Source organism: Leptodactylus fuscus, chromosome 3, assembly GCF_031893055.1.
Source record: "Leptodactylus fuscus isolate aLepFus1 chromosome 3, aLepFus1.hap2, whole genome shotgun sequence".
NCBI lineage: Eukaryota > Metazoa > Chordata > Amphibia > Anura > Leptodactylidae > Leptodactylus > Leptodactylus fuscus.
This window is the reverse complement of record NC_134267.1, coordinates 123,574,130-123,598,619: the sequence shown is the minus strand read 5'-3', so window position 1 is coordinate 123,598,619 and position 24,490 is coordinate 123,574,130. Positions and strand designations below refer to the sequence as shown.

The 24,490-nt window shown below is 43.1% G+C and overlaps 2 protein-coding genes across 4 annotated transcripts in view; one reads left to right on the top strand and one right to left on the bottom strand.

Moving 5' to 3' along the window:
* Positions 1 to 16,769, bottom strand: part of UBE3D (ubiquitin protein ligase E3D) — a 144,155-nt gene extending 127,386 nt beyond the window's left edge. The window contains exons 1-3 of one of the 2 annotated variants that reach the window (XM_075268260.1): positions 16,693 to 16,769; positions 13,819 to 14,015; positions 1,588 to 1,681 (exon numbers count right to left, since the gene is read on the bottom strand). In XM_075268260.1, the coding sequence (XP_075124361.1) occupies positions 1,588 to 1,681; positions 13,819 to 14,015; positions 16,693 to 16,754 (353 nt within the window). In that variant the 5' untranslated portion in view covers positions 16,755 to 16,769. The remainder of the gene's footprint in view (positions 1 to 1,587; positions 1,682 to 13,818; positions 14,016 to 16,692) is intronic. The other variant, XM_075268261.1, reaches the window with a different exon arrangement.
* A 338-nt stretch (positions 16,770 to 17,107) lies between these two features.
* DOP1A (DOP1 leucine zipper like protein A) overlaps positions 17,108 to 24,490 on the top strand; it is a 51,831-nt gene continuing 44,448 nt past the window's right edge. For both annotated transcript variants that reach the window (XM_075268234.1, XM_075268233.1), the window contains exons 1-2: positions 17,108 to 17,182; positions 24,021 to 24,211. In XM_075268234.1, coding sequence (XP_075124335.1) covers positions 24,074 to 24,211 — 138 coding nt within the window. In that variant the 5' untranslated portion in view covers positions 17,108 to 17,182; positions 24,021 to 24,073. The remainder of the gene's footprint in view (positions 17,183 to 24,020; positions 24,212 to 24,490) is intronic.

Genomic DNA, 24,490 nt, shown 5'->3' with positions numbered 1-24,490 from the left:
GCCATAAATCAACATATCTGAAGAAGTTTCACAAACTGAATTACATTGAAATTATCAGTGCAAGCAGCAGAACTGACAATGACAAAGACAAGCGAGCAGTATTGGCCTCTAGATTGTACCAGCTGCTCCACTCTTCTCTTTTCACTCAATACAGACATCAACATCACACCTCCTTTAGTACTGTACACTAGCTAACTATCAAGTCACTATAAGGGCATCCAAAAGTACTACATCGCTCTCATGTCAATATATATGTGCGGGTGTAATGTATGTATGTGTAAATCATTTTCACTGATTAAAACTGTCAGATCTGTCATAATTCTATTATAGGTATACTATATACAGTATCCACTGGCAACCAAACAAGACAAAAGACTCTAACCACTCAACTGTTTTGAACTTTAAAACTTTAATGGTCTACACATTTCCCGACATATGATATACTATTGCAACAGTTTTCACATATTTAAATATGGCTGCCGCTCAAGAGCCGAGTGGGACGGGTCTCTGCTGCATAACGCGGAGACCCGGTAGCAATGCCTAAAATTAGCACCCACGCTGTTTGCACTTTTTTTCAGTTTCCCTGGACATAATACAGACTATTAAAAAGTACCATTACAAAATATAATGTTTGATGCAAAAATTAAGCGCTCATACGACTCTAAACAGAAATAAGAACCTCTTTAGGCCAGGGCCCTATGTGGCAAAAACTGTGGCATTTTACAGTCCCTGCAAAATGGATGGGATTCTAGAGAATCCTATCCACTCATAGCCGAAAAATACGAAGCATAAACGCAACAGTTTTGGATGTTGCAGCATGTCAATTATACCTAAGGAAATGCCAACGGTTTTCCTACAGATATAATTGAAGCAGAAAGTCTGCAGAGGAAACATTTGCGGACTTTCTCTGAAAAGCACTATGGTAAGAACCACAAGGCATTTCTGCCATCATTTTTTCATCAGCACTATTAATATTTAGGGAATATTATGTAGAATACTCTGCTTGTGTCAACTTCATAGCTACGTACATGATTTTTTTTTGTTAATTATTTACAAAATATTATGTTTTGAAGCTAAACTAAATGAAGGAGTCCATGATGGCATGGTGCTTAACAGCAGTATGACAATGTCTGCTGAAAACAGGAATCCTGGAGTATATTATGAAGTTTTGTGGTTTTACAATTCAGTATCAATTTGTGGATTTCAAACGTGTAAAAAAATAAAGAAAATTGGTTCAAGATCCATCATCAGTAAATATTATAGAAACATAAGACTGGTGTTTTATATAAAATGAGTCCTTATCATTTGTGTATACATTTTTGGGACCACTTCAAGGTAGGCCACATAGTATATCATATCTACATGACATGTTTTTCCCAACCTTTGGCAACGCTTACTTGGAAAGAAGGGAAACTAACATAGGGCTGATACAAATCTTTGTTAATATTCTTCACAGACACCAGCTCCTACAATGTAGAAACCTTACTATGACGCTACAGTTAAAGATCATACACAAATATGTGAAAGTGAATTTTTATTTTGGACTGGAGTATCAAATATGATATAAACATAATGATTTAGTCTTACTGTTGCTGGAGAACCACAGATCCGCAGGACTGGCAGTAAAATGTGAATTTCTCTTCAGTGTTCAGGAGATCCTTTAAAGCTGTGGTGGTAACTTCTGAAAAACATATAAAAATAAAAGTTTTATGTGCTATAGAAGACACACATAAAAAAGGCAACAAATCAGAGACAGTATGGTGCCATTTCACAATGCTACAGGGTAGGGCTGAGTGATTATGACCTAAAAAGTGATAAAATCAAGCATTTTACGTCAATTACGATTAATGGCGATTACTTAGGTCACACCCTTCATATATGCCCCTTTACAGATAGGAGTATGTGTTGGGCTAACCTCGCAGGCAGTTTCATTCGTCTGAACCGGAACTGCTATCATACTCTGGGGTCTGAGCATAGGACCATGGGAGGTAAGCAAAGGCCTCAGCGGTCCTTGACATTCAGCAGGCCTGAAGAAGACCAGGAGCAATGCCAGAGCCCAAGAGTGGTGAATAAAACGGTTTATTATGTTTGCTCTCCTCCCCTGGACCTCCGCTATTTATACTATGGGATCTGAAGAGTAAACCAATAGCAGCACCGGTTGCTATTGCAGACAAAGGCTTGCAAATAACGTAATAATCAAACTGAAATAACTGATATGCCCCAAATCATGGCGGTTATCTGGAATGACGGTCAGTTTGGGCTATTTTTCATTTAACTGCCCAGCTCTAATACAGGAACTTTGCCATCACGATGCCAACCTTATAAAGTGGCTAAAAATGGCAAAATGAATGAATAATAAAAATAATGAAATATAAATTATAAATGGTCAGAATTTATTTTCTGGAAAGTAAGCTGCCTTGGTGTCAGATAATGGGGGTTGGTACAGCTCACCTTACTAGTACAGACCTCTAAGAACATCATACCCATTCCGAAATCTATAGAGGCCCGTCACACTTATTTTCTCTGTTAGGATAGACCAACATGCTGTGGCCACAACACAGCTGCGATATGGCCAAAAACCATGTTTTTGTCCACACATTAACAGTAATTGTAACTGTCATTGGGGCACAACCACATCAACAGTCCCTTTTTCCCCCCATCCACAGGATCCCTGGCAGCCCCACATACATGAGAGTAGTACTGGCAACACATGTTCACAGCACTCCATTCACACGGAGAGATCAGGGGAACTTTTGAGAGCTTGTTCTTCAGATCACAAGCAGTTGAACTCCCAACAATCTGACATTTGTCCCTTATCCCCTGAATAAGAGTCATTAGTTCAACCCTTTTAAACTCAGTTTTGCTTATAAGACTAGGTTCACACCTACACCCGATCACTGATGGGGATTCCGTTTCCCATTCTACTTGAAAAATATGGAGAGAAGTTCTTCCTGCAGGAGGAAACTGGGCAGAAACCAGGCAGACGCGGATACCGCGTCAAAATCCGCCTCACAATAGAGTCCTATGTAATCCGCTAGCGGCATGACCTTTCTTCAGGCGGATCCCGCCTTAAAAACACCAATGGGAGACAAAGGGAGACAGAAAAACCACTAGCAGTTTTTGAGGCAGTTTTTGCAAAAACAGCTTCAAAAATCACTGGCGGTTTTTTTTGAAGGTCCGTACACTGTGCTGGAGGAAAAAAAAACAAAAAAACAAAAACTAAGAACGCCTCAAAAAACCCGTCTCATGTAAAAAAAAGGCTTCAAAAAAACCATTTCCTAATTCCTGAAGCAGATTTTTTCTCTCCAAAATCCTCGCCAAAAAACTCCTGACTCTTGATTCAACCTCATCTACTATGGTACTATGTAATGTCTATACCTTCTGCTTTGTAAAGTGCTGTGGAATTTGTTGACACTATATAAATACAGATTACTGACATTAATTGTATTTATTCATTCGGAAATAGGTGTCAGACAAAGATGAGAGATGGAACATTGCAGCGAGTTGTGCGACACTTTGTAAACAGAAAGCCTACACAAAAAAAACTATTCATGAACACAAAACCGAGCAGTACAATAGAGCAGTGACTAGAAAGCAATGAAAACAACAAGTGTATATATATCTATAATATATATATATATATATATATATATATATATATATATATATATATATATATATATATATATATATGTCCTTGTAACGCCAAGTCAAAATAATTCTAAAGTCCAAATGCCCTGGAAGACCTCTAGTATTAAGCTGTAATTCCCCAAGGATTTCCGGAGCTCTTCACTTGTGTGTTCAGGTGCTAAAAAAACGTCAGATTAAAATGGCCTTTAGGACTTTGTTTGAGAAGTAAGACCAGTTGGACACATGGATGAATAGAGAATCAAAATTATTACAGCTACGCAAGGTAAACTAAGGATAGGCGAAACCTTAAGATGCTAAAAAAAGATGTTGACTGTGGCAGCGCAGCACATTCACTTAGTCATTCATATTGATGGCTCGGATTCTTATCTCCGTTCACTCTTACAACTCTAAAAAGGACGCCTAGGTGCTGGGTAGTCAACAAAATAATCGCAACTCTCAGCTTGAAAAGAAAGGGAACAGAAGGATAAGAAGTTCAGCCGATATATTTGTGATCCAAACCAATTAGATGAAGTGAAAAGGAGAGAAAAGCTTATCACCCAATACAGAAGCAACGGAAGAAGAGTCTCTGAGGAGAAGGATACACAAGTGACCGTCCTGTTCTCCTCCTATCACTGCAAACATGTCACTTATGAGGCGGCACAGCTCGACTTGGATCACATGCTGTAGCGGTGCGCGCAGAGACTCCAAGGTCAACAAGTCTCCAAAACTGTTAGACACTTCTTTCGCAAATATAAAAGGGCCAAAGGGATTCATATTATTTTCAGCCAAGTTATTGTGTGAAGCAGTTGTTCAATAGCACCTTTCTCTCGGTGATGCTCATTAGAAGAACTGGAGCTTGGGAAAATGATTGATTTTCTTTGCTGCTGAATCAGTACAGACTATTACAAGAAAACTGGTGGTAAAACAGACAGAGAGATACTGCCCTCTGCTGGACACGTAGCAAACTAGTCACCACAATTCGTATAGAAGCGTACACTAAAACAAAAAAACAAGCAGAACTATACATTTTTGCATCTGGTAAAATATGCTGAAGTATGTAAGTAAAAGGAGATTTTGTAGGTGTTACAACAAAGCACCTCAAGAAAAGGCACAAAACAATCACCAGAACTTCTAGACATTAAATGACATTTTCTTGGAATCAAATAAACTAATAGGAATAATTGTGGTCAGTATGTATAGGCTCCAAACACATTAACCAACAGCAGGCTCTCGACCCAGTGTAAACTAGAATATATTAATAAAAAACAGTCTGTACAGACTATCGAAGAAAGAACAATAACAAGGAGAGAGGGATAAAGGAGAAAAAAAAAAAAAAAAAAGCGTGTGTTTTGGGGGCGGTATTTTAAATAAATGACCTCATTCCACTAATATCTAGTTAAAAAACATACAGTCGACAACTGTACATCCTAAGTCAAAATAATGTATCATTGCTACAGAGACAGCAGCTTACAGAATGAATAACACAAAATTGCCCCAATTTTTTTAAAACATTTTTTAAGAATGAATTGTGCAACTGTCCCATTCATCTGATGTCGCCATGGGAATATATATAAAAAAAAGAGACAGTCAAAGATATTTTCTACAGGCTACCAAAACTTGTCATTTCCTGACACTTGAAATAGAGTTTAGCTGCCCCTGACAAATTTACTTTATGAATTGACTGAAATACAGAAATTGAAGAAAATGATGGTATTTTCCGTCCCTCTATTGTTGGCTAACAGGGTATGTCTTTTCCCAAGCCCGATACTAATTTTCTTATTGCTCCCCACTATGAGCTGACGCTCATTTCTTTTTCTCTTCCCCTGTGTCTTCTTCATTCTTTGTCCTTCATGCCCATTGTTTCCCTGTCATTTCCTGCATACTGTTTTCTTATGGTTCTACTTATAATGTTCCATGTTTTCCATAAGATGGTTCATATGCATCTTTATGTGAACATCTGTTGACCTTATGTTCATGTATTAAGTACCTAGGAGCACCCTGCCCTCTCCAGCATGTGAGACTGAGCATGTGCAGTGAGAAGGATGCTACAGGGCTTCGCTGCACAAACAGAGGGACAGACCTGCTATAGTGAGACAGCTGAGAATGACAGCACATGTTCTGGTTTCAAAGAAGGCAAACTACTGCAGGATATAACCAAGGACAATGTAAAGACAAACCTGGGAGATCATCTTTGGAAAGGGCAGTCTGAGATCAGATGAAAAAGGGTCAAAGCATAACTTACTAGTAGTCACCTGTTATCAAAATGTCAGTGGGTAGGGAAAGGATGAAGTAGTGGGAGATTCCACAAGTAACGTTTTATTTGTTACTTTACGTCCGTTCCTGCTTTAGCCCCAGTTTCAGAAAATACATGTAAGGCTGGGTTCACATCTGTGTTGGAGTCTCCAGTTGGCACAAAAATCATTGGACGAGAAATTGCTGCATATCAGGTGTTTTTGTTCAGCGGTTTCAGTTTAAAAGAATGGATACCTGACATATCCCATTTTAATTAACAGGGTTGGTGTCCACTGTTTTAGAGGTCTGTGTGTCCTATGTTTTGGTCCTCCAAAAAACCTGAACAAGAGACACATATGTGAATGTAGTGTAAGGCTAGTCTGCTGCAGATTCCAGCATGGAGGACTTTTCTCTCCGCTGGTTTTAGTATAAAAAAGGCAGCAAGCCAACGGAAACCCAACAGACCCCGTTGAAGTCTATGGGGTCTGCAGCTGTCCACGGGCAATAGCCATTTTAACAGACAGAGTCTCCATAGTTCGGGGCCCCCAGTGAACCAGGACGACCGAGTCCAGCGCAAGTGGGAACCTAGCCTAAGTTTCAAGGAGAGAGTCTCCAATACTTGTTTTTACAGCACAAATGACTAATCATGATCAAAATAATATCCACCCTACTAAAGTTTTCCCAGCAGAATACAGTCCAAAGCACTGTCTGTTCTGGTGCAATCTCTTCTCCAGGCACGCAAAACAAAACTACAAAATGGCAGCACAGTGTGGTAAACCAGCGACAAGTTGGTGCATACGAGTCTTCATCCAAAGACTGATGATGTAGATCAATAGAAGTACTAGTACTCAGGCCCGATTCACATCTGCGTTAAGGCCATTCCTTCCTGCAAGCAGCACTTTTCTCTCCCCATTTTTTGTGCGGAAACCGAGCAAAAACCACATGGGCCCCATTATAGTCTATGGGATCCACAGGTTTCCTAAGGTAACCGTTTTTAATTGGGACTGTTATGCATGTGTTGTACAGATCTAGAATATGGTTCCTCAGATTCATAAGGAATATTTTTAAAAAATAAAATAATTCATACAAAATTCCCTGTTTTATTACAGGTCCTCTCCACTTCAGAAAACACTTTTAGGCTAAGGCTGCACGTTGAGGAAAAGCTGCTTTTTTGTTGCGGATTTTATTATTTTATTGTGTTTTTTTAACCCCTTTCTGACATCCGGTGTACTATTACTTTAAAGATGTCCGCCATAGCAATTGTAGCCACTGTTGGATTTTGCTGTGTTTTTTGAGCCAAAGCCAAGTGTGGCTACAAAAGGAATTAAGAATATATAAGAAGCACTTTTATCTCTCCCTTCAGTTCAGCCCACTCCTGGCTTTGGCTCAAAAAAAGCTGCTTTTCCGCAACCTGGGGCCATAGCCTGAAGGAGGTTTCTGGGATTGTTAAGACTGATGTTTTGTCCACAAAATAGGACATCAATTTCAAATTTGAAGGGGTTTACCACTTGGGAAATTCAGAAGAGTTCTGTGACCTCTAAACAACATAAAAATCACAAAACATGGAGGCAACACGTTGGCTCAGTGGTTAGCACTGCAGCCTTGCAGCGCTGGAGGCCTGGGTTCAAATCCTGCCAAGCACAAAACATCTCCAAAGAGTTTGTATGTTCTCCGTGTGTTTGCCTTTATTACCTCCCATACTCCAAAGACATACTGATAGGGAAAATGTACATTGTGAGCTCTACATGGGGCTCACAATCTACAAAATAAATAAATCAGAAATCATCATAAAATGTTAGCACAAGTATTTAAATACTATTTACTAGTTTTAGCTTTTTTTTCCACATATACACAGCAAGTGCTTTTGGAGTGTGGTTTCCAAAAACTGATAAAAATAAAATGGGATATTTTTGAGAACACCAGTAGAAAATGTAGAATTTCAGCATTGTATAGCATGCCAGAAAAAAAGAAACAAGGGGTGTTCCATTAGTAAAGGCAAATGTGGCAGATTATAAATAATCGGACATCAAACAATTGCTCAGAGATTAAGATAAACACCCTCATGCATTGGGTGTAACTTTGGCCTTGTTCTGCTATTAATAATCTGTGAATGAGCCACATAAAAACAATAAGAAGGAACGTTAATTAAATGTATTATTATTGATGACACCAGTGCACAGCTCTTCCCAAGGCACCCGATAATAGCAGGACTCGAAAAGCACAGCAATACCTCAGTGAAATGAAGAGTGGAGGATGTTGTGAATATAGTACCTCTCCAATGGGAAAAGGGAAACAAAGGAATCCCATCAGTACTAAAGAATCTATACCGTTTTACTCAACATTATTCTAATAACTCAAAAAAGGCCACAAAGTGATTTACTACTGAAATGAAGCACGTACTGTAAAGGCACATGGGAGCCCATGGGAGGCACTTGAAATTTTTTTTTTTTTCTTTTTACAATTTTCAACAAATTTTGTATTTTTTCCATAAGTACAAAGAGGTATTATGGTAACCAAAATTTACCACCAACGCAAAGTACATTCATTGACATATATATTTTGGGAACAAACCTCCAAATGATAACATTTTTTTCATAAAGCATTCCAAGGTGGCCCCCGTACAGTATCTTATGTTTCACGGAAAGCACACCCGTAGAACATAAAGCTGAATGCTAGTGTGAACCTAGTCTCAAGAATCCTATACAATCTACCATTTTATGTAAATTCAAGACTTTTCCTAAATACATTGCTTTAGCAATGCCTTCCATTGTTTACACAGCGTTTCCTTGGTGTACCAACTGTAGCGGTTTTTATCTCTCAGGGTAGGAAAGAAGGGGCGGAGTGAAGTTCTCCCAGAGTTTGTATGTCAGAGCTGTTATCACCCGTTCTTCCCATAGTCAGGCCAAATAAATGAATTTTGCTTATAAGGGCTCAGAGAGGGGGTTGTTCATTGTCTGTTATCTCCTTGTATAAACACATACATTAAGGGCTAGTTCACACGTGAACTGCCCGCGCGGGTTTTGACACCAAGAGAGCCGCGTCTCTCTCTGGTCAAAACCCGCCTGCCGCGACCATCGCGGCTTTCCCCTCCGCTGTCGGCTCAAATGAATGAGCCGACATAGGAGGGTGCTGCTGGGGGCGGGTGCTGCTGGGGGCGGAAGCCACGCGGCTCAAACTGCGCAGCTTTCTCCTGAAGAAAGGGCATGTCGCTTCTTTTCTCCGCTAGCAGCAGCCCGCCGCTAGCGGAAAAAAAGAAGCCTGGCGTCTGCATAGACCACCACTGCAAAGGGGAGGTTTTTGATGCGAAATCCACTGTCAAAAACCTCCCCTGTGTTCACGTGTGAACTGACCCAAACAGTCACTTTATTGCAAGCTGACCCTTTACGCCAGTTTTTTTCTCTCTAAAGACGTATAATGTAATATACATTTACTGTGGATATTATTTGATCCACATTTATATTAGATTTCTAATAATCATAATAAATAATCTCTCACGGTAAAGGCAATGTCTATATCTACTGAGGTACTTCATACTGTCCTGTTCATCAGTCAAAGGCCGTCCACCAGTTTGAGAAAACCCCTTTAAATCCAATTTGCATAATAATTTAGAACAAGGTGTTGAAGAGTTATCACCAGCCCACGTTTTATCCATTGGGTATTTCTGGTGGAATTAAGAAGGGCAGTACCTCATGCAGCAACAACACTGAGGCACCTACTAAAAAAAGCCAGTGACTCGAAGCAGAATAGGGAATGAAGCAAAGATCCCTCCAATTGTTTTATCCAGTGGAACACAGATCTAGCTAAACATGTAGAAGCCATGTTAGCCTTCAGGAGTACTGCTGATGTTTCCCAGGACTTATTTAATGAACTTTGGCTTTTGACCGAACAGTCCATAGGGTTCTTGAATTAAAAAGACTTCTCCCACTCTAGCCACTTGGACATCAAACTTAGGAAGCTCATCCCAAGATTTAACAAATTTGTCAACAAAAGGAAAGCGGTCTTTGATCTTTGCTGAAACTGTAGGCTCTGGATCTTCCCAATCATTTTTTTTTTCTATTAGGGCCTTGACATTTTCATGTATTGCAAACACACATATCTCTTTTTTGTGCCTAATCCTCCAAACATCAATGAATGGGGCTGCAACCACCAAGGAGAAGACCATCCCTACCACAGACCACGAACAGGTAGGTAGAAAAAAAAATGCACTCAATCATGCCAGTAGTTCATAGCACACTAAGAGTAGGAAAACACCCCATTGTATCAGAGAGGCATGTGACTTCTGCACCGGAAATGCATCATAATGGCCCCTGCGTGGTACACATATGAAGTGGGAGTCACCAACACAGACAGTGGTGCCAAGTGCTTTTCCCATATAGTCAAACCGGTGGAGCAGTGTGGCAGTATTGCAACAGCTGGGAAACCCCCAAGGGGAAAAAAAAAAATTAATTTTATTAATTTTGCAATGGCGGTGGCCATTTTAGAGAAGGCCGCTCTTGCTCTTGTAGTTCAATACAGGAGAGTACTGCTCAGGCGTCGGAGGTTGACCTGCCCCCACTGCTGTGGGGAACTCATTTGTATACCGGTTAAAACCGGTATTTCTAGGGAACGGCGCCGCGGAGACCACGTCTAAAGGTAAGAGACGAATAGCCCCCCTTCTAAAGGCTATTCCAATGTCTAAAGACAAAAAAAAGCTATTTAGTGGTAGAATCGCTTTAAAAGGGCTCTATCAACAAAATTATGCTGTATGAGCCCCACATATGCGCGAATAGCCTTTAAAAAGGCTATTTAGGCTCCGCTAATCTTATTTTAAACCCCCACCCGTTTTACATATGTTTTTATAGTTTTATTTGAAATCATACCTTTGCATGCACGCTTGGGCGGTCATGCACAATCCGACGTCATCTTCGGTCCCGCCTTCCTCTTCTTTCTCCTTCCAGCGACGTCCTCCTGTCCTGGATCTTCTCCACCTTCATCTTCTGTTCTTCTGGCGGGTTGTTTTCAAATCCCACGCCATTTTTGTTGTAGTTCTAAGAATCCCTTAGAACTACGCGAGCATTCGCAGTACGCTCGCGAACTTCTTCACTCCGGAAGAAAAGAAGATGAAGGCGGAGAAGAGCCAGGACAGGAGGATGTCGCTGGAAGAAGAAAGAAGAGGAAGGCAGGACCGAAGATGACGTTGGATCGTGCACGACCGCCCAGCGTGCATGCAAAGGTATAATTTACATATATGTTTTTATAGTTTTATTTGAAAACGGGAAGGGGGTTTAAAATAAGATTAGCGGTGCCTGAATAGCCTTTTTAAAGGCTATTCACGCATATGTGGGACTCGTACAGCATATTTTTACTGATAGAGCCCCTTTAAGATAAGAATTTTATGATAAATAATAGTGTTAAATATAAATGTGTGTCCTATACATCATTCTAGTAAAGAAAACATTCAAAGGTGTTGTGATGACAGAAGCTAGGTAGCATATGAATGTATTAGTGTATGTATTATTGATTATTCATATCAGTCTGACATATACCTTTAGAAATGCTGTGTTTATGCTGTGTTATCAATCTGCCTCAGTGCTTTGTGTGTATACAAGGGGGTCAGAGGGGAAATTGCCTTTCTCTGGCTGACCAGATGTTGTTTTATTGCATTATGACGTTTTGGTTGGTGACCCTGAGAGTGAAAGGGGGTGTCCTGGGCTAACCTTCAGAGCCACATGAGCTTTCCCGCAGCCTGGAAAACATCCTTCTTTCTCAGGATCCTGCATTTAGGGAGTGAGAGAAGGGATGGGGAGTGCCTTATCAGAGACTGAGACCCAGGACTGAAACACATCTGTGGAGGCAGCTAAGAGAACTGGGTGAGTCCACTTCACTACGGAAGATCGGCCAAGCTTCCTGGAACCAAAGGCTTAAGTATTATTTTGTTTAATTCCTTTTTATTTTTATAGCTGTTTGCATTGTGTGTCCTTGTTATCATTTCTTGTATGTATGTTGCACTGAACCCTCTGAGTATAAAACCGTTAGATTTAAGGATATTTTGTGTTTCTCTATGAACCCATTATTTTTATGAAGTGTGTATGTGAGTGAGGCTTACACTGAGCCAATTCAGTGGTGATGGCAGTGTGTATTTGCGGGGTGTGGACTGTGTTGGGGCGCGACTTACACTCAATTTGAAGAGTGAAAGGTGAGTGCAAGATTGAGCGAGTAGAGTGAGTCCACCCCTGACAGCCGCACCTGCGTCACGTGTTACGACGACCCGTGCGTAATGGTGTATAAAAAGAAGTCTTAATCCAATCCTGCAAAGTGCACGGGATTCTGATTAATCAATCACAGTATACCTATAGAAATGCTGGTATTGTCCATATAGGTATAATTGAAGCAGAAAGTCCACAGAGGAAAACTCTGCGAACTTTCTGTGAAAAGCACTGCGAGAAAAAACACGATACGTTTCCGCCTGGCTTTTTTGCGGCAGCTTGCTATTTGAGGCCTAAGCCTTAGGACGGGTTCACACCATCGCCTGATTTCCGCTTTGCAGGTTTCCGTTTCCTGCCCGAGAAACTGGACAGGAGACGGAAACCGGCAGGCAGTTTTCAAACCCAATCATTTGAATGGGTTTGCAAGGTGTCCGCCCATGAGCGTCTTATGCTCTCTGCAGCATAACAGTTTTCTTTTTAACTGGACACAAAGTCGGACATGCAGGACATTGTGTCCGGTGTGATGTACGGGGGATTCAGAAGCTCTGGTTTCTTTCCCAACAGCAGTCTTTATTGCAGCAGACAAGCTTAAAGGTACAGGTAGTGCTGCTCAGCATGTCAAAACAAACAAATGAAAATAAAGACCTACGCCTCTCCGGCGGCTTAATAAACGAGTTATTCCCTCACTAACCAGGGGGTCAGCCTACTGCTGACCTCCTAACAAACAGGGTTCACAAGGAAACAAGGGGTACACATACCCAGCCCTTTAACAGCGTCCTTTTTGCAGAGTTTTTCCAGACTGGTTGAGTGTGTGTTTCAGTCTCTCTCACTAACCAGCACACCTGTGCTACTTACAAAGCCCTGCTGGTCGGTTCCCAAGCCTGGAATGGATTGCCCTGCAGGACTGGCCCGAACTTTACTCCAAGCTACAAGCTAAACGCCTGTGCATACTGCAAAAGTCTTGGGGAAAAATAGCGGTTCTCCCACACTATACCTCTTTCCACTTCACACCAGTTAAAAAAAAAAAAAAAACGGTTTCGCCGCTGAGACCTGAAGACGCCCACGGGCAGACATTGAATGCTGAGTTTCCACCTTCTGCCGACAGAAGACGGAAACCCACAAAGCAGAGATTGGTTGCTGGTGTGAACCCGCCCTGACACAGATTCACACCAAATGTAAAAATCTATGGGATGCTGTATTAAAAACATGTACTCATCCTTGAGAGCAGAAGAGAAGACCTCTTAAAAATTGTGGTGTATCCTGGTAAGTCTGTGTACCAGAGACTGAAATATATTCTAGCACAGTGCTGGAGTAGATTTCTTGTGTTGCAGAATACTGATGTTACAGTAAGTAGTCTAGCACGTGGTGTATGAAACCATCAGCAGCTCATCCAATGTACAATAGCAGTTTAAACAAATTCCCTCCATTCAGTGCAGAAAAAAAAAAAAAAAAAACGCAGAATGTCAAAATTATTGTCACATGTTGAGCTGCACTTTTCAAGCCTGTAAAGCACAGCTAAAAGTAGTGACTGGGCTCATTGCAATCCATTCTTTATGTAGTGGCTGTTCTAATTCCTCCTGTCAGTGCTGTTTGCCCTTATGTGTGGCAGTTTTCATGAGTGATGAAGACCTGCTGTAATAAAGGACGACAAACACACCCACCCCCACAAAATCTAGTGCTTCCAATCCTGTGTACATTGGTCTAGTTTAACCTACTATCCAATAAACATCCCCAGATATAAAGTAGGGCATGTGTGAATATAAAAAAGTACCTGCAGAGCCCACAGATAGGACCTTTAGTCTCATATGCAGCCCTTCACCAGAAACATGCTGTACATATCTGCATGTGGAGGGAGCCAACTTGACCTCCTGTGGTAATAAGAACTCCTCGCTGTCATCAGCAGACTGGATTTGTAAGGATGACTGGCTCACTGAAATGTCAATTGGAAATCTTTTGCCTGCAAGGCCACTAAAATAGAGAAAAAAATGGATCATTAGAATTAAAGAATATTTCATCCATCAACACATTATTCAATTAGTTTCTACACAGCAATAAGTGGAAAAATAAAATGCCTAAAAGCAAAGTGAAAAATTCATATTACGTTAATTAAAAATGTCATATTCAATTCCTGAGTTACAAAAGGCTATAACATGGGACAGCAGCTCCACTGAGTGGAGAGTCAGATTCTCATCAGTAGTGTATATTTTTCATATGGTTGGGCGACAATACCCTAAATAAAAATCACGATTAATCAGGCATTTTATCTCCAGAATGATTAATGGTGATTATTTAGGTCACACCACATTTAACTCCTTCCCTCCTCAGGCAATTTTTGATTTTCGTTTTTGACTTCCCTCATCCAAAGCCCATAACTTTTTTGATTTTCCGCTCTCAGAGCCATGAGGTCTTAATGTTTGCAGGACACATTTTTCTTCATGATGCTACCTTTAATTATTCTGTACAATGTACTGGGAAGCTGGAAAAAAATCAGAACGGGGTGGTATTGGAGAAAAAGTGTATTGTGCGACTTAATTACAGGCATCGTTTTCACGGCGTTCACTGTGCAGCCAAAAATGACATGTCATCTGTATTCTATGTTTCGGTATAATTCTGAGGATACCAAATTTATATGGGGGACCTTAGGGGGAAAGGAAGTCCCCTGATGTTTTTTTTTTTTTTTCTTTATGGGCAGTTACCTGCTGGAGTTTCCCCAGCAGGTAACGGGCCCTATTTACTTACCAATCCTCGCCCCTGATCACAGCCACCTCCGCTTCCCCTTCTGATTCCCATATCATGTCGCTGTGGCTCCCTGGAGAGCGGAAGTGGCTGTTATCAGGAGCAGGGATCGGTAAGTGAGACCACTGACGCTAGGTTCACACCTGCGTTCAGCCTTCCGTTCTGTGCTTTCCGTCTTCTGCATGCTAGAAGACGCAAAGCACAGATCGGGTCCGGCCGTGAGCGTTTTGCACTCTCCGCCGCGAAACCGGATTTTTTAATCCGGACACAGAGTACTGCATGTCCGACTCTGTGTCCGGATTATAAAACCCGGTTTCGCGGCGGAGAGCACAAAACGCTCACCGCCGCTCACGGCCGGACAGCTTTCTCACCCATTCAAATGAATGGGTGAGAAAGTCTCCTGCAGGTTTCTGTCTCCTGCTCTGTTTTATGCAGGAAACGGAAACCTGCAGAACGGACACCATAACGCAGATGTGATCGAGCCCTGACCGGCGAACACCAACAAACATTGCGATCATAACTCTCTGGGGTCAGACCTCTGAATATAATGAATGGAGGGCCAAGGGAGGTGATGGAACATAAAACACACTCTCACTCACCTCTCCTGCGCTCTGGCATCCTGCAGGCATCTTCTAGCCTATTTGGGGACGTCATGGACATCACGTAAGTCAGGCTGGCGCCATTAGGCGTCGTGATGCTGGCCTGGCTCATGTGACATCTGTACAAACATTGAAGAAGGGCAAAAGTAGCAGGGAGATGTAAGTAACAGTGTTTTTTTTAATGTTTTTCACCTCCCCTGGGCCTCTGATCATTATACTCTAGGGTGGGGCATCCTGCTGGGCGCAGGGGGCCACGGCGGGGCATCCTGCTGGGCGCAGGGGGCCACGGCGGGGCATCCTGCTGGGCGCAGGGGGCCACGGCGGGGCATCCTGCTGGGCGCAGGGGGCCACGGCGGGGCATCCTGCTGGGCGCAGGGGGCCACGGCGGGGCATCCTGCTGGGCGCAGGGGGCCACGGCGGGGCATCCTGCTGGGCGCAGGGGGCCACGGCGGGGCATCCTGCTGGGCGCAGGGGGCCACGGCGGGGCATCCTGCTGGGCGCAGGGGGCCACGGCGGGGCATCCTGCTGGGCGCAGGGGGCCACGGCGGGGCATCCTGCTGGGCGCAGGGGGCCACGGCGGGGCATCCTGCTGGGCGCAGGGGGCCACGGCGGGGCATCCTGCTGGGCGCAGGGGGCCACGGCGGGGCATCCTGCTGGGCGCAGGGGGCCACGGCGGGGCATCCTGCTGGGCGCAGGGGGCCACGGCGGGGCATTATAGTGGGCGCAGGGGGCCACGGCGGGGCATTATAGTGGGCGCAGGGGGCCACGGCGGGGCATTATAGTGGGCGCAGGGGGCCACGGCGGGGCATTATAGTGTGCGCAGGGGCATTATACTGCGAGCAGGGGCCACGGCAAGGCATTATACTGTGTGCAAGGCCGCTATGAAACATTACACCATGTGGAGGGGACAATGTGGCGTTATACTATGTGAGGGCCACGAAAGCGCTATGCCGTTTAGGGGGCCTCAAGTCAAAAGTTTGGTGGGGAGCCCAGTCTTTGCTAGTTACTCCACTGGGTCTATGCATGGGTTGTATCCCTTTCAAGTATCTGAGATACGGCTGCAGCACCCATAACTGCCGCTATCGGAATACACTGTATTATCGTCTGACAACCCTCTAATATACTGGCTTTCAATTCTTCTCTATTTCTAAGTTCTCTGATTGCCGTGAGTGAATGGAAGCCCGGTCCTGTGACATCGGCTTGAATCTGGAAAACTGTCCCCGGTCATTGGCCCGGGAGCCTGAAGCTCACAAGCTACAGGGGGAGACACAGTGCTGCCCTGCAAGTAGTGCTAAGGGTATCTGCATTACCTTACGATGAGAACGGCACTCTGCATGCTCCTCCTGATCTCTAGCCGAACGTTAGTGTCCATCTTCAGTCTGCCGCCTCGTAGTCTGTTTGCAGGAGGCGCTGTGCGACCACACTGCTCTATAGCGCCACCTGTCTACAGCTGGCGTCTCTAATGTTACGTCTGGTACAGGATAACTACTCAGGAGAGGTAGCTGTTAGTCTCCAGTCTCCTACACTGACACTCCTGAAGCCTCCATGTGGCCGCAGTGGCATCAGTCCATGTAAAGACACCTTACATTAAACTAAACACGAGAAAAGAACGTGGTCCTAACGCCTATGTACTGGCACTATTCCAGGCTTAAGTATGGCGGCTAGCTCCTCATGTAAACACTCTCTATTTCCTGTCGCGCTTTCCTTACGTCACTCACCGCCTCCCCCGATCTATGGTCAGGATTCCCACTGCATGCCGGGAGCTGTCAGCCGGGCAGCCAGCGGCGCCGCTCTGCTCAGGTGAGATCCTTGTGATGCCGGGTATGGGGGACTGAACTGGATGTAGAGGTCACAGGGGACCCGGGAATGTGCAGGGGGCAGTGGTGGTGTACTGCCTCCAGCTCATCGGGGAGGACGGCCCTGGCTGCCGGCGGTGTGGAGATGCTGCTGACTTGGGGCAGTGCTGCCATGTATAGAGATATATAATTCTATATATTCGGCACATCCTTGCTGTATACTCAGATGTGTGAGCTAGGATTGCCGTGTATTGGGTGTCATAGGTGATTTCCATGTGGTCATGTGAGGGCACGGTGTGGCCCTGTACCAGCAGCACCGTATATGACCTCTGACCCCAATCCACCTGAAGGATACAGTCAGCCACTATGATGGTATATGATAGGCAGTGTTCACATCACAAAAATGTATGCATCCCTTGTCATAGCCATGGAGTTCTTTAATTTTTCAATTTTCTTGTCCTGCGGTTGCATTATAGTCATGTAAAAAGTGAGCCCTATATGGGACAGTGACTGACAACGTCTTTAAAGCGCTGCGGGATATGATGATGCTATACAAGTAAGCATAAATAAAATAGCATCTAAGCTATTATTGTATTCATGAATAGATGTATGACAGGTGCAGTTGTATGGTATACAGTGGCACGTAACTGCTACATGTATGTAAAAACAAACCAATGTAGCCAATGAGAATGCAGGAGAATAATGTATACATGCACCACGTGTGTGCTAGAATGGATATGCCGTATGTGTGCCCTGAATGACGTGTCTGCAGACATCAGAGCTGTGGATCGTAGGCCAGACCTCCAAATCCTCTAGTTTTCTGCTGGCATTTTATTATGATGTCAGAATTTATGCCTTTTTTCTGACTCAACAGCCCTGCATATGATACTTTGTGTTTCCTCATCATATTCTGTCTGTTATTGAAGTGTCTCTCCAGGCACACTCTCCATACAGTCTGACTATAGCAAGATACGCGGCAAGGAGGTGGGTGGTGAAGTTCTTAAGACAGTTGTGGGGATTATATATATATATATATATATATATATATATATATATATATATATATATATATAATCCGCAGATTCCTCTTCCATCCTCCTCACAACTTTCAGCCTTGGTATTGCAAAGGGTAACTGAGCAATAATTGATATGCTTTGTGCTGCAGTTTTTTTTATGTAGCGTGTGGATGAGATTTGTTTATCCACTATTCTACAAAGTTTATTGGCTTTGGGATAGTCAGTGGCAAATTTAGAGTTCTGCTGAGCTGTGAGCAAATTCCTCCTCTCTTTTTTTTTAACCAATGAGGTCTTATTTGTGCATTCCTTATCCAGAATTCTTGTGAATCATCTTCTTCAACAAGTCCTGCTCTTCACTTCAATTAAAATCTTCTGCTCTATGGATTCTGGTACAGTTGAAATGTTTATTCTCCAACCTCCACCATTCCAGAGCTGTTATTTTTGGTGTCCAATAAGCTATTTAGGCTCTGTACTGTCAAGAGGGCGGAGTCAGGCAAGAACTGACAAGGGGTGTGATTCTGAGCTCTGAGGGTTCATTCACATGAAGGAAAATGGTGAAGAATTTGGTGTGCAATTTCAGTGTTGAAAAAGGAACCCATTGAAGTCAATGAGAAGCTTTTTTTTCAATGCTCAAATTCAACACCAAATTCCTCACCATTTTCCTCCGTGTGAATGGACCCTGACACTGTCTGCCTCTGATTGGGGATTGGGGCTCTGACACTGCCCTTCTGACATTACAGAGCTTAAATACCACATCAGGCACCAAAACTAACTGCTGGAATGGTGGACACCAGAGAAAATGTTCCAGCTGCTCTGGAATCAATAGAGCGGCACCTATTAACAGATGCTAAGAACTTGAATGGGTAGAGGTAATGAAATGTTTCCTTTAAGAACTGTATTTATCTAACAGTGGACTGGAAGCATATATGAGACTAAAGTCCTATCGATCAATAGGGTCGGCAACAAGCAGTTTTATTCAGGGCGCTGTTCAGTACTGAAGCTATATTAGATGGTTACACACTGGTTAGCCCTATCGAATGGGGGAAATCGGCATATATCGATATTCTGCAGAAATTAGTTTTTTGGTTTGAAATGACATGGATTTCGGGATGGAAAATGCATTAGAATCCAAGTGAAAATTCTGAATGAACATAACCAATTTGTCACGTGGAAATTGTTGTTCAGTCTGCTGGCAGCTTGGTAGAAAGCAGACGGAGCTGAGCAGTTTGATATGTAATTTTGTGGGTGAAGTCTCTACTCTTTGTATGCTTAAACATGAAGGGGGTGGGCCTATCAGTGATTGACAGCTATGTCTGTCTATACAATCATAACGGTCAGCAACTTATAGGACTGCCTCCTTGACTTCTCCATGTAGGAGGAATAGAGATAAAGGATTGTCTAACCTATCATTTATGTCACAAAGCTATGTCTCAATCTGCTCAGCTCCTTCTGCTCTGTATCATGTTGCCAATAGATTGTACTGCATATATCTGGTGGTGGGTTCCCCTTAAGATGTAAGATGTCTTTTTTTTATTGTTTTGTTCTAAAGTAAGGCATACATGAAATCAAGTGATGGGGGAAGATTTTGTAAGCAAAACATGTCCACGAATTATTATTATTGCTTATTTATATAGCACCATTAATTCCATGGTGTTTTACATTTGGGGGTTACATACAGTACACAGAATATACAGGTAGATATAATACGAACAATGACCGACTGGCACGGTGGGGTAGAGGGCCCTGCCCGCGAGGGCTTACAATCTATGAGGGAAGGGGGTAGAGACAGAAGGAGAGGGGGAGACTGTACAGATGGCGGTGCGGTGATAGTGTTATTGGAGGTTGTAGGCCTTCCTGAATAGGTGAGTCTTCAGGACCTTCTTGAATCCTGTGATTGTGGGGATCAGTCTTATGTGTCTTGGTAAGGAGTTCCAGAGTATGGGAGATGCACAGGAGAAATCTTGGAGACGGTTGTGTGAGGAACGGATGAGAGAAGAGCGGAGTAGGAGGTCATTGGAGGATCTGAGGTTACGTGTGGGCAGGTAGCGGGAGATTAGGTCCGAGATATATGGAGGGGGCCAGGTCATGTTTGCACAGCAGTCTGTGTTTTCACAGATACATTGCTATTTGATTGCTGAAGAATAAAAAGACCACGTCTTCTTTTTTTTTTTTTGCCTTTTGGGTTTTTTTGCAGACCCAAAACAAACAAAGTAAAAAAGGATATAGATAGGATATCCAACATCCAATTTTTCTTTACAGACAACACAGAGTTTTTTGGTCAGGAATCCGCTTCAAAATCAGCCTCCCAATAGAACTCTTTTTGGAGGCAGATTTTGAGGAGGATTCCTGACCAAATTCCTGACCAAAAAACTCTGTGTGAACTCAGACTTAAGGTAAGTTCACACAGGTTTTTTTGGACCGGAACCTCAGGTTCTGGTCCAGAATACAGGTAGCCGCAACTGGATGCCGGAGCAGTGCATCGGCATCCAGTCACACACTCCGCTCCGGATTAGGCCCAAATGAATGGGCTTAGTCGAGAGGGAGTGTCTTCAGGTGGATGTCGCGAGACCAATCTGCCTGAAAGAGTGAACATTTCGCTTCTTCCGGCTCCCAGAAAAAAAAACTGACCGGCTCCCATTGAAATGGCCTCAAAATCCTGACCAAAAACCCAGTGTGAACTTACCCTTAGAGTGTTTAGTTTAAGTATGCACTGTCATACATTTTAGATAAAATTTGAAAATATGCCCCAGTTTCCCCATCTTGCCATGACCTGTGTACAAGCATGGGGATATTTATTATGTTGATAACATTTCTGTGGGCTAAGGAAATCTCAGCATCTTTTTGGGTTGCTTTTATGAATTTCTTTGAGTTGCTATTTTCTGGCTGTTAAAAAGTTGTAGACTGGCCTGGCATGTTTTCCATCGAAGCAGAAGGGGGCTATTGTGTTAGTTGCTCGTATAGCATAGTGCCTGAAGTGTGTAGTACAGACATTTAGCATTAGGACTTCACATATACAGGTAGTCCTCGGGTTACGATGTTTCGTGGTTACAACTAGAGATGAGCTAAAAAGTAAAGCTCCCTCGTAACAGAAAGCTGCCAGCACTCCTGACTAGCAAGGACGAGCCTGCGGCAAATCAACGCTGGTTCTGCAGCAGGCTCGTCCTTTCTAGTCGGAAGAGAGCTGGCAGCTTGCTGTTACAAGGGAGCTTACTTTTTCTCATAGGAATGAATTGACCAACGTTGATTGGCCAGTGTACAGCATTCGGCCAATCAACGCTGGTTCTGTCGGAGGCTCGTCTGTGAGGAGGCGGAGTCTAACATTGGACCACAGCAGTCTCCATTGTGGTCCGATATTAGACTCCACCTCCTGGCCAGCGTTGATTGGCCGAATGCTGTACACTGGCCAATCAACGCTGGCCAATGCATTCCTATGAGAAAAAGTAATCTCCCGCATAAATGCAAGCTGCCAGCTCTCCCTGTACAGTATGTGATTTAGTGTGCAGCGGCTCGGTACCGAGGAAGACTGTACTGTACGGTATATGGTACAGTCTTCCTCAGTTCCGAGCCGCTGCACACTAAATCACATTGATCCGTTTCTATGCGTCATATGGTATGTTTCCGACTTACGTCGAAATTCGGTTTACGACGCCGCATAAGAATGGAACAACGTCGTAAGTCGAGGACTACCTTGTATACCGCTAAATGAATTACTGTATCATGCACATAATTTATTACATATTTTATTTAGCATTTTAATATTTCTTCTTTTTCGTTGTACATTATGCCCCTTTGTCCTTGAATTTGGTATCTCCTCTTGCTATTCTGCTCTCTGATTCCAGATTCTTTTGAATTATTACCTTGTCGGGACTATCAGATGGCAGGTGAAGGCTCAGGACACAGTTTTATTATTCCTTTTGGCTAAGAAAATTGTGTACAACTCTCAGAGCCTCTGCTTTTGGATTACATGCGGTTGTTCTGGTTATCTGTCTTTGGACTCTTGCTATTGTCGATCGTCTTGATCATCGTTTGCTCTTGCTGTCTCTTGGTTTTACTTAGACCAGGCCTGACATAGATTTTATGATGTGCAGGGCCTCTAACCTGAATAACCAGATTGTGTCCAAAGGTCATGTGTCTGACTAATACTGTGAATTGCTCATGTGGTAATTACTCTCTACAGTACATACACATGGAGATGTAAGATTGAGGGCTCCAAGGAGTTGCGTGTAATGATAGCATGTTAAACTTTTATTTGTTGAGCAAATTTTTCCTTGTAGCACTGGGGTACTGGTTGGAAATCTGGAGATTATTCCCATATTTGCTTTGGTTTCCTCCCACATGCCAAAATTATACCAATTGGTAAATTGTCTTCCTGTAAATCAACTGACCCTTGTGGTTGGGGATGAGTGCCTTTGCGGCAGCCACTGTTTCCCCTACTTCACAATACTGCCTGCACCGTGAGTCCCCAGATAAGTAAAGGGAAAGGAAAGACCATAACCTTCATTAACCCTCCTGCCACCACACCACCTTTGCTTCTATCCCCAAGCCTTTTCAGATAGAGCCCTCTATACCAGTAGGTTACTATGTTAGTATTGTACTTGTTTTGTGTGTTTATATACAGCACCATGGAATTAATGGTACTGTAAAAATAACTTCTTACCTTTACACCACTGTTAGGGTATGTTCACACAGCAGAAAATAAAGAGGAATTCCTCTTAATTTTCTGCCGTCGGCATTTTTGCCCGCGGTCTAGCTGGGACGGGATACTAATACAGTGTTTCGACATTTCGTCGCAACTTCCCATTGCTGATTAGGCCCAGATGAATGGGCCTAATCTGCAGGGAGTCTCAAGCTGCAGACTACATGACTGAAACAGCCGTGAAATCCGCACCAGATCAAGCGGGGCACTTCTTTTTTTCCGTGTCCTGCTGCGATCTCTGCCTCCCGTTGAAAAAAAAATCCACCCTAAATTCCTCCGTCTGATCATACCCTTACTGTAACTGAGTAATAACAGAAAGCAATAATGATGGAGACACAGAATGACTGCATGAATGACTGTGGGTTTCTGTGAGAGTCAACCTGCTAATGCAGCTACAGTATGCTGGTAGAGTTGCTTTAGCATGCAGTGTGTGGTGAGGGGGCTGCCCTGTGTGCCCCCTAGTTTAGAGCGCCATCACACCTGTAATTGTTTCAATCCCTATAGATATGCCTCTCCTTTCTAAGCCACTATATTACAGATTCATAATATGGCCATTATGCATCGGGCATCAGGGACACATTCATTGTGGAAGAGTCTGAAGGAAATCTTCATTAAAATACACATCAAACTTTGCATATCATCACTTTTAATATGCTGAGTGGAAGATGCTGCATAGCTGCAGCAGATTAAGCCATGTTCACAGAGAATTTGCTGCAAAAATCCACATCTGAAAGCTGCATTTCTTTTGCATATTGACCAGCAGTTTCCCTACTTGAATTGGCCCCATGGTAATTTATTAGATCTAATATTCTATATTTCCATGCAGAATCAGTGTTAGTTAGTCAGGGCAGATATTCAAACTCCTATCTGGAACGTATATAATTTGTGTTAGTTTGTATATACGCTGCCTGGTTTTATTAGGTCAGCTACAGACTATTGGCTGATGTGCGTGATTTATTCACAATATTAGGATGTACTCATATAACAGAAACTAGTGGCTGGGAAATTCGTGTCAGAAATTCACACACATACTGTAGAGTTGTTAAAGGGGTTGCAAATATGAACAAAGGCCTTCCGAGTACTTCTCTAGTGAGAACTAACATGACAGCTTTTATGTATATAATTTCCAGGTGATGGTTTCTGCTGAGTATAGAGCTGGTCTCTAGCGGGACGTAAAGGGAGAATGAACACTGAAGAAGTGGAGTTACTGAGTGACTCCAAATATAGAAATTATGTGGCAGCCGTGGACAAGGCGTTGAAGAACTTTGAGTACTCAAGTGAATGGGCTGATCTCATATCTGCTCTTGGGAAGCTAAACAAGGTAAGTGTACTGCATGTCAATGTCTTTACTGTGGTTTACCATCAGGACCCCTACAGAACAACTTTTTGAAGAGGCAGTGACTCGTATACACCTATTCATTGGTCATAAGAGACAGCTTCACCTCAGTCCAATTTAACAGGCTTTGTGTAAATCAGTAGCACAGTGTTTGTATATGAAGTATAACGTGATTTCTGGCAAATATATAACTTCTGTTCTGCAGTTTAAGACCCCAGGTAGGGAGTCGCACCCAAAAGACTAGGGCGGAAATGCATCTCCAGC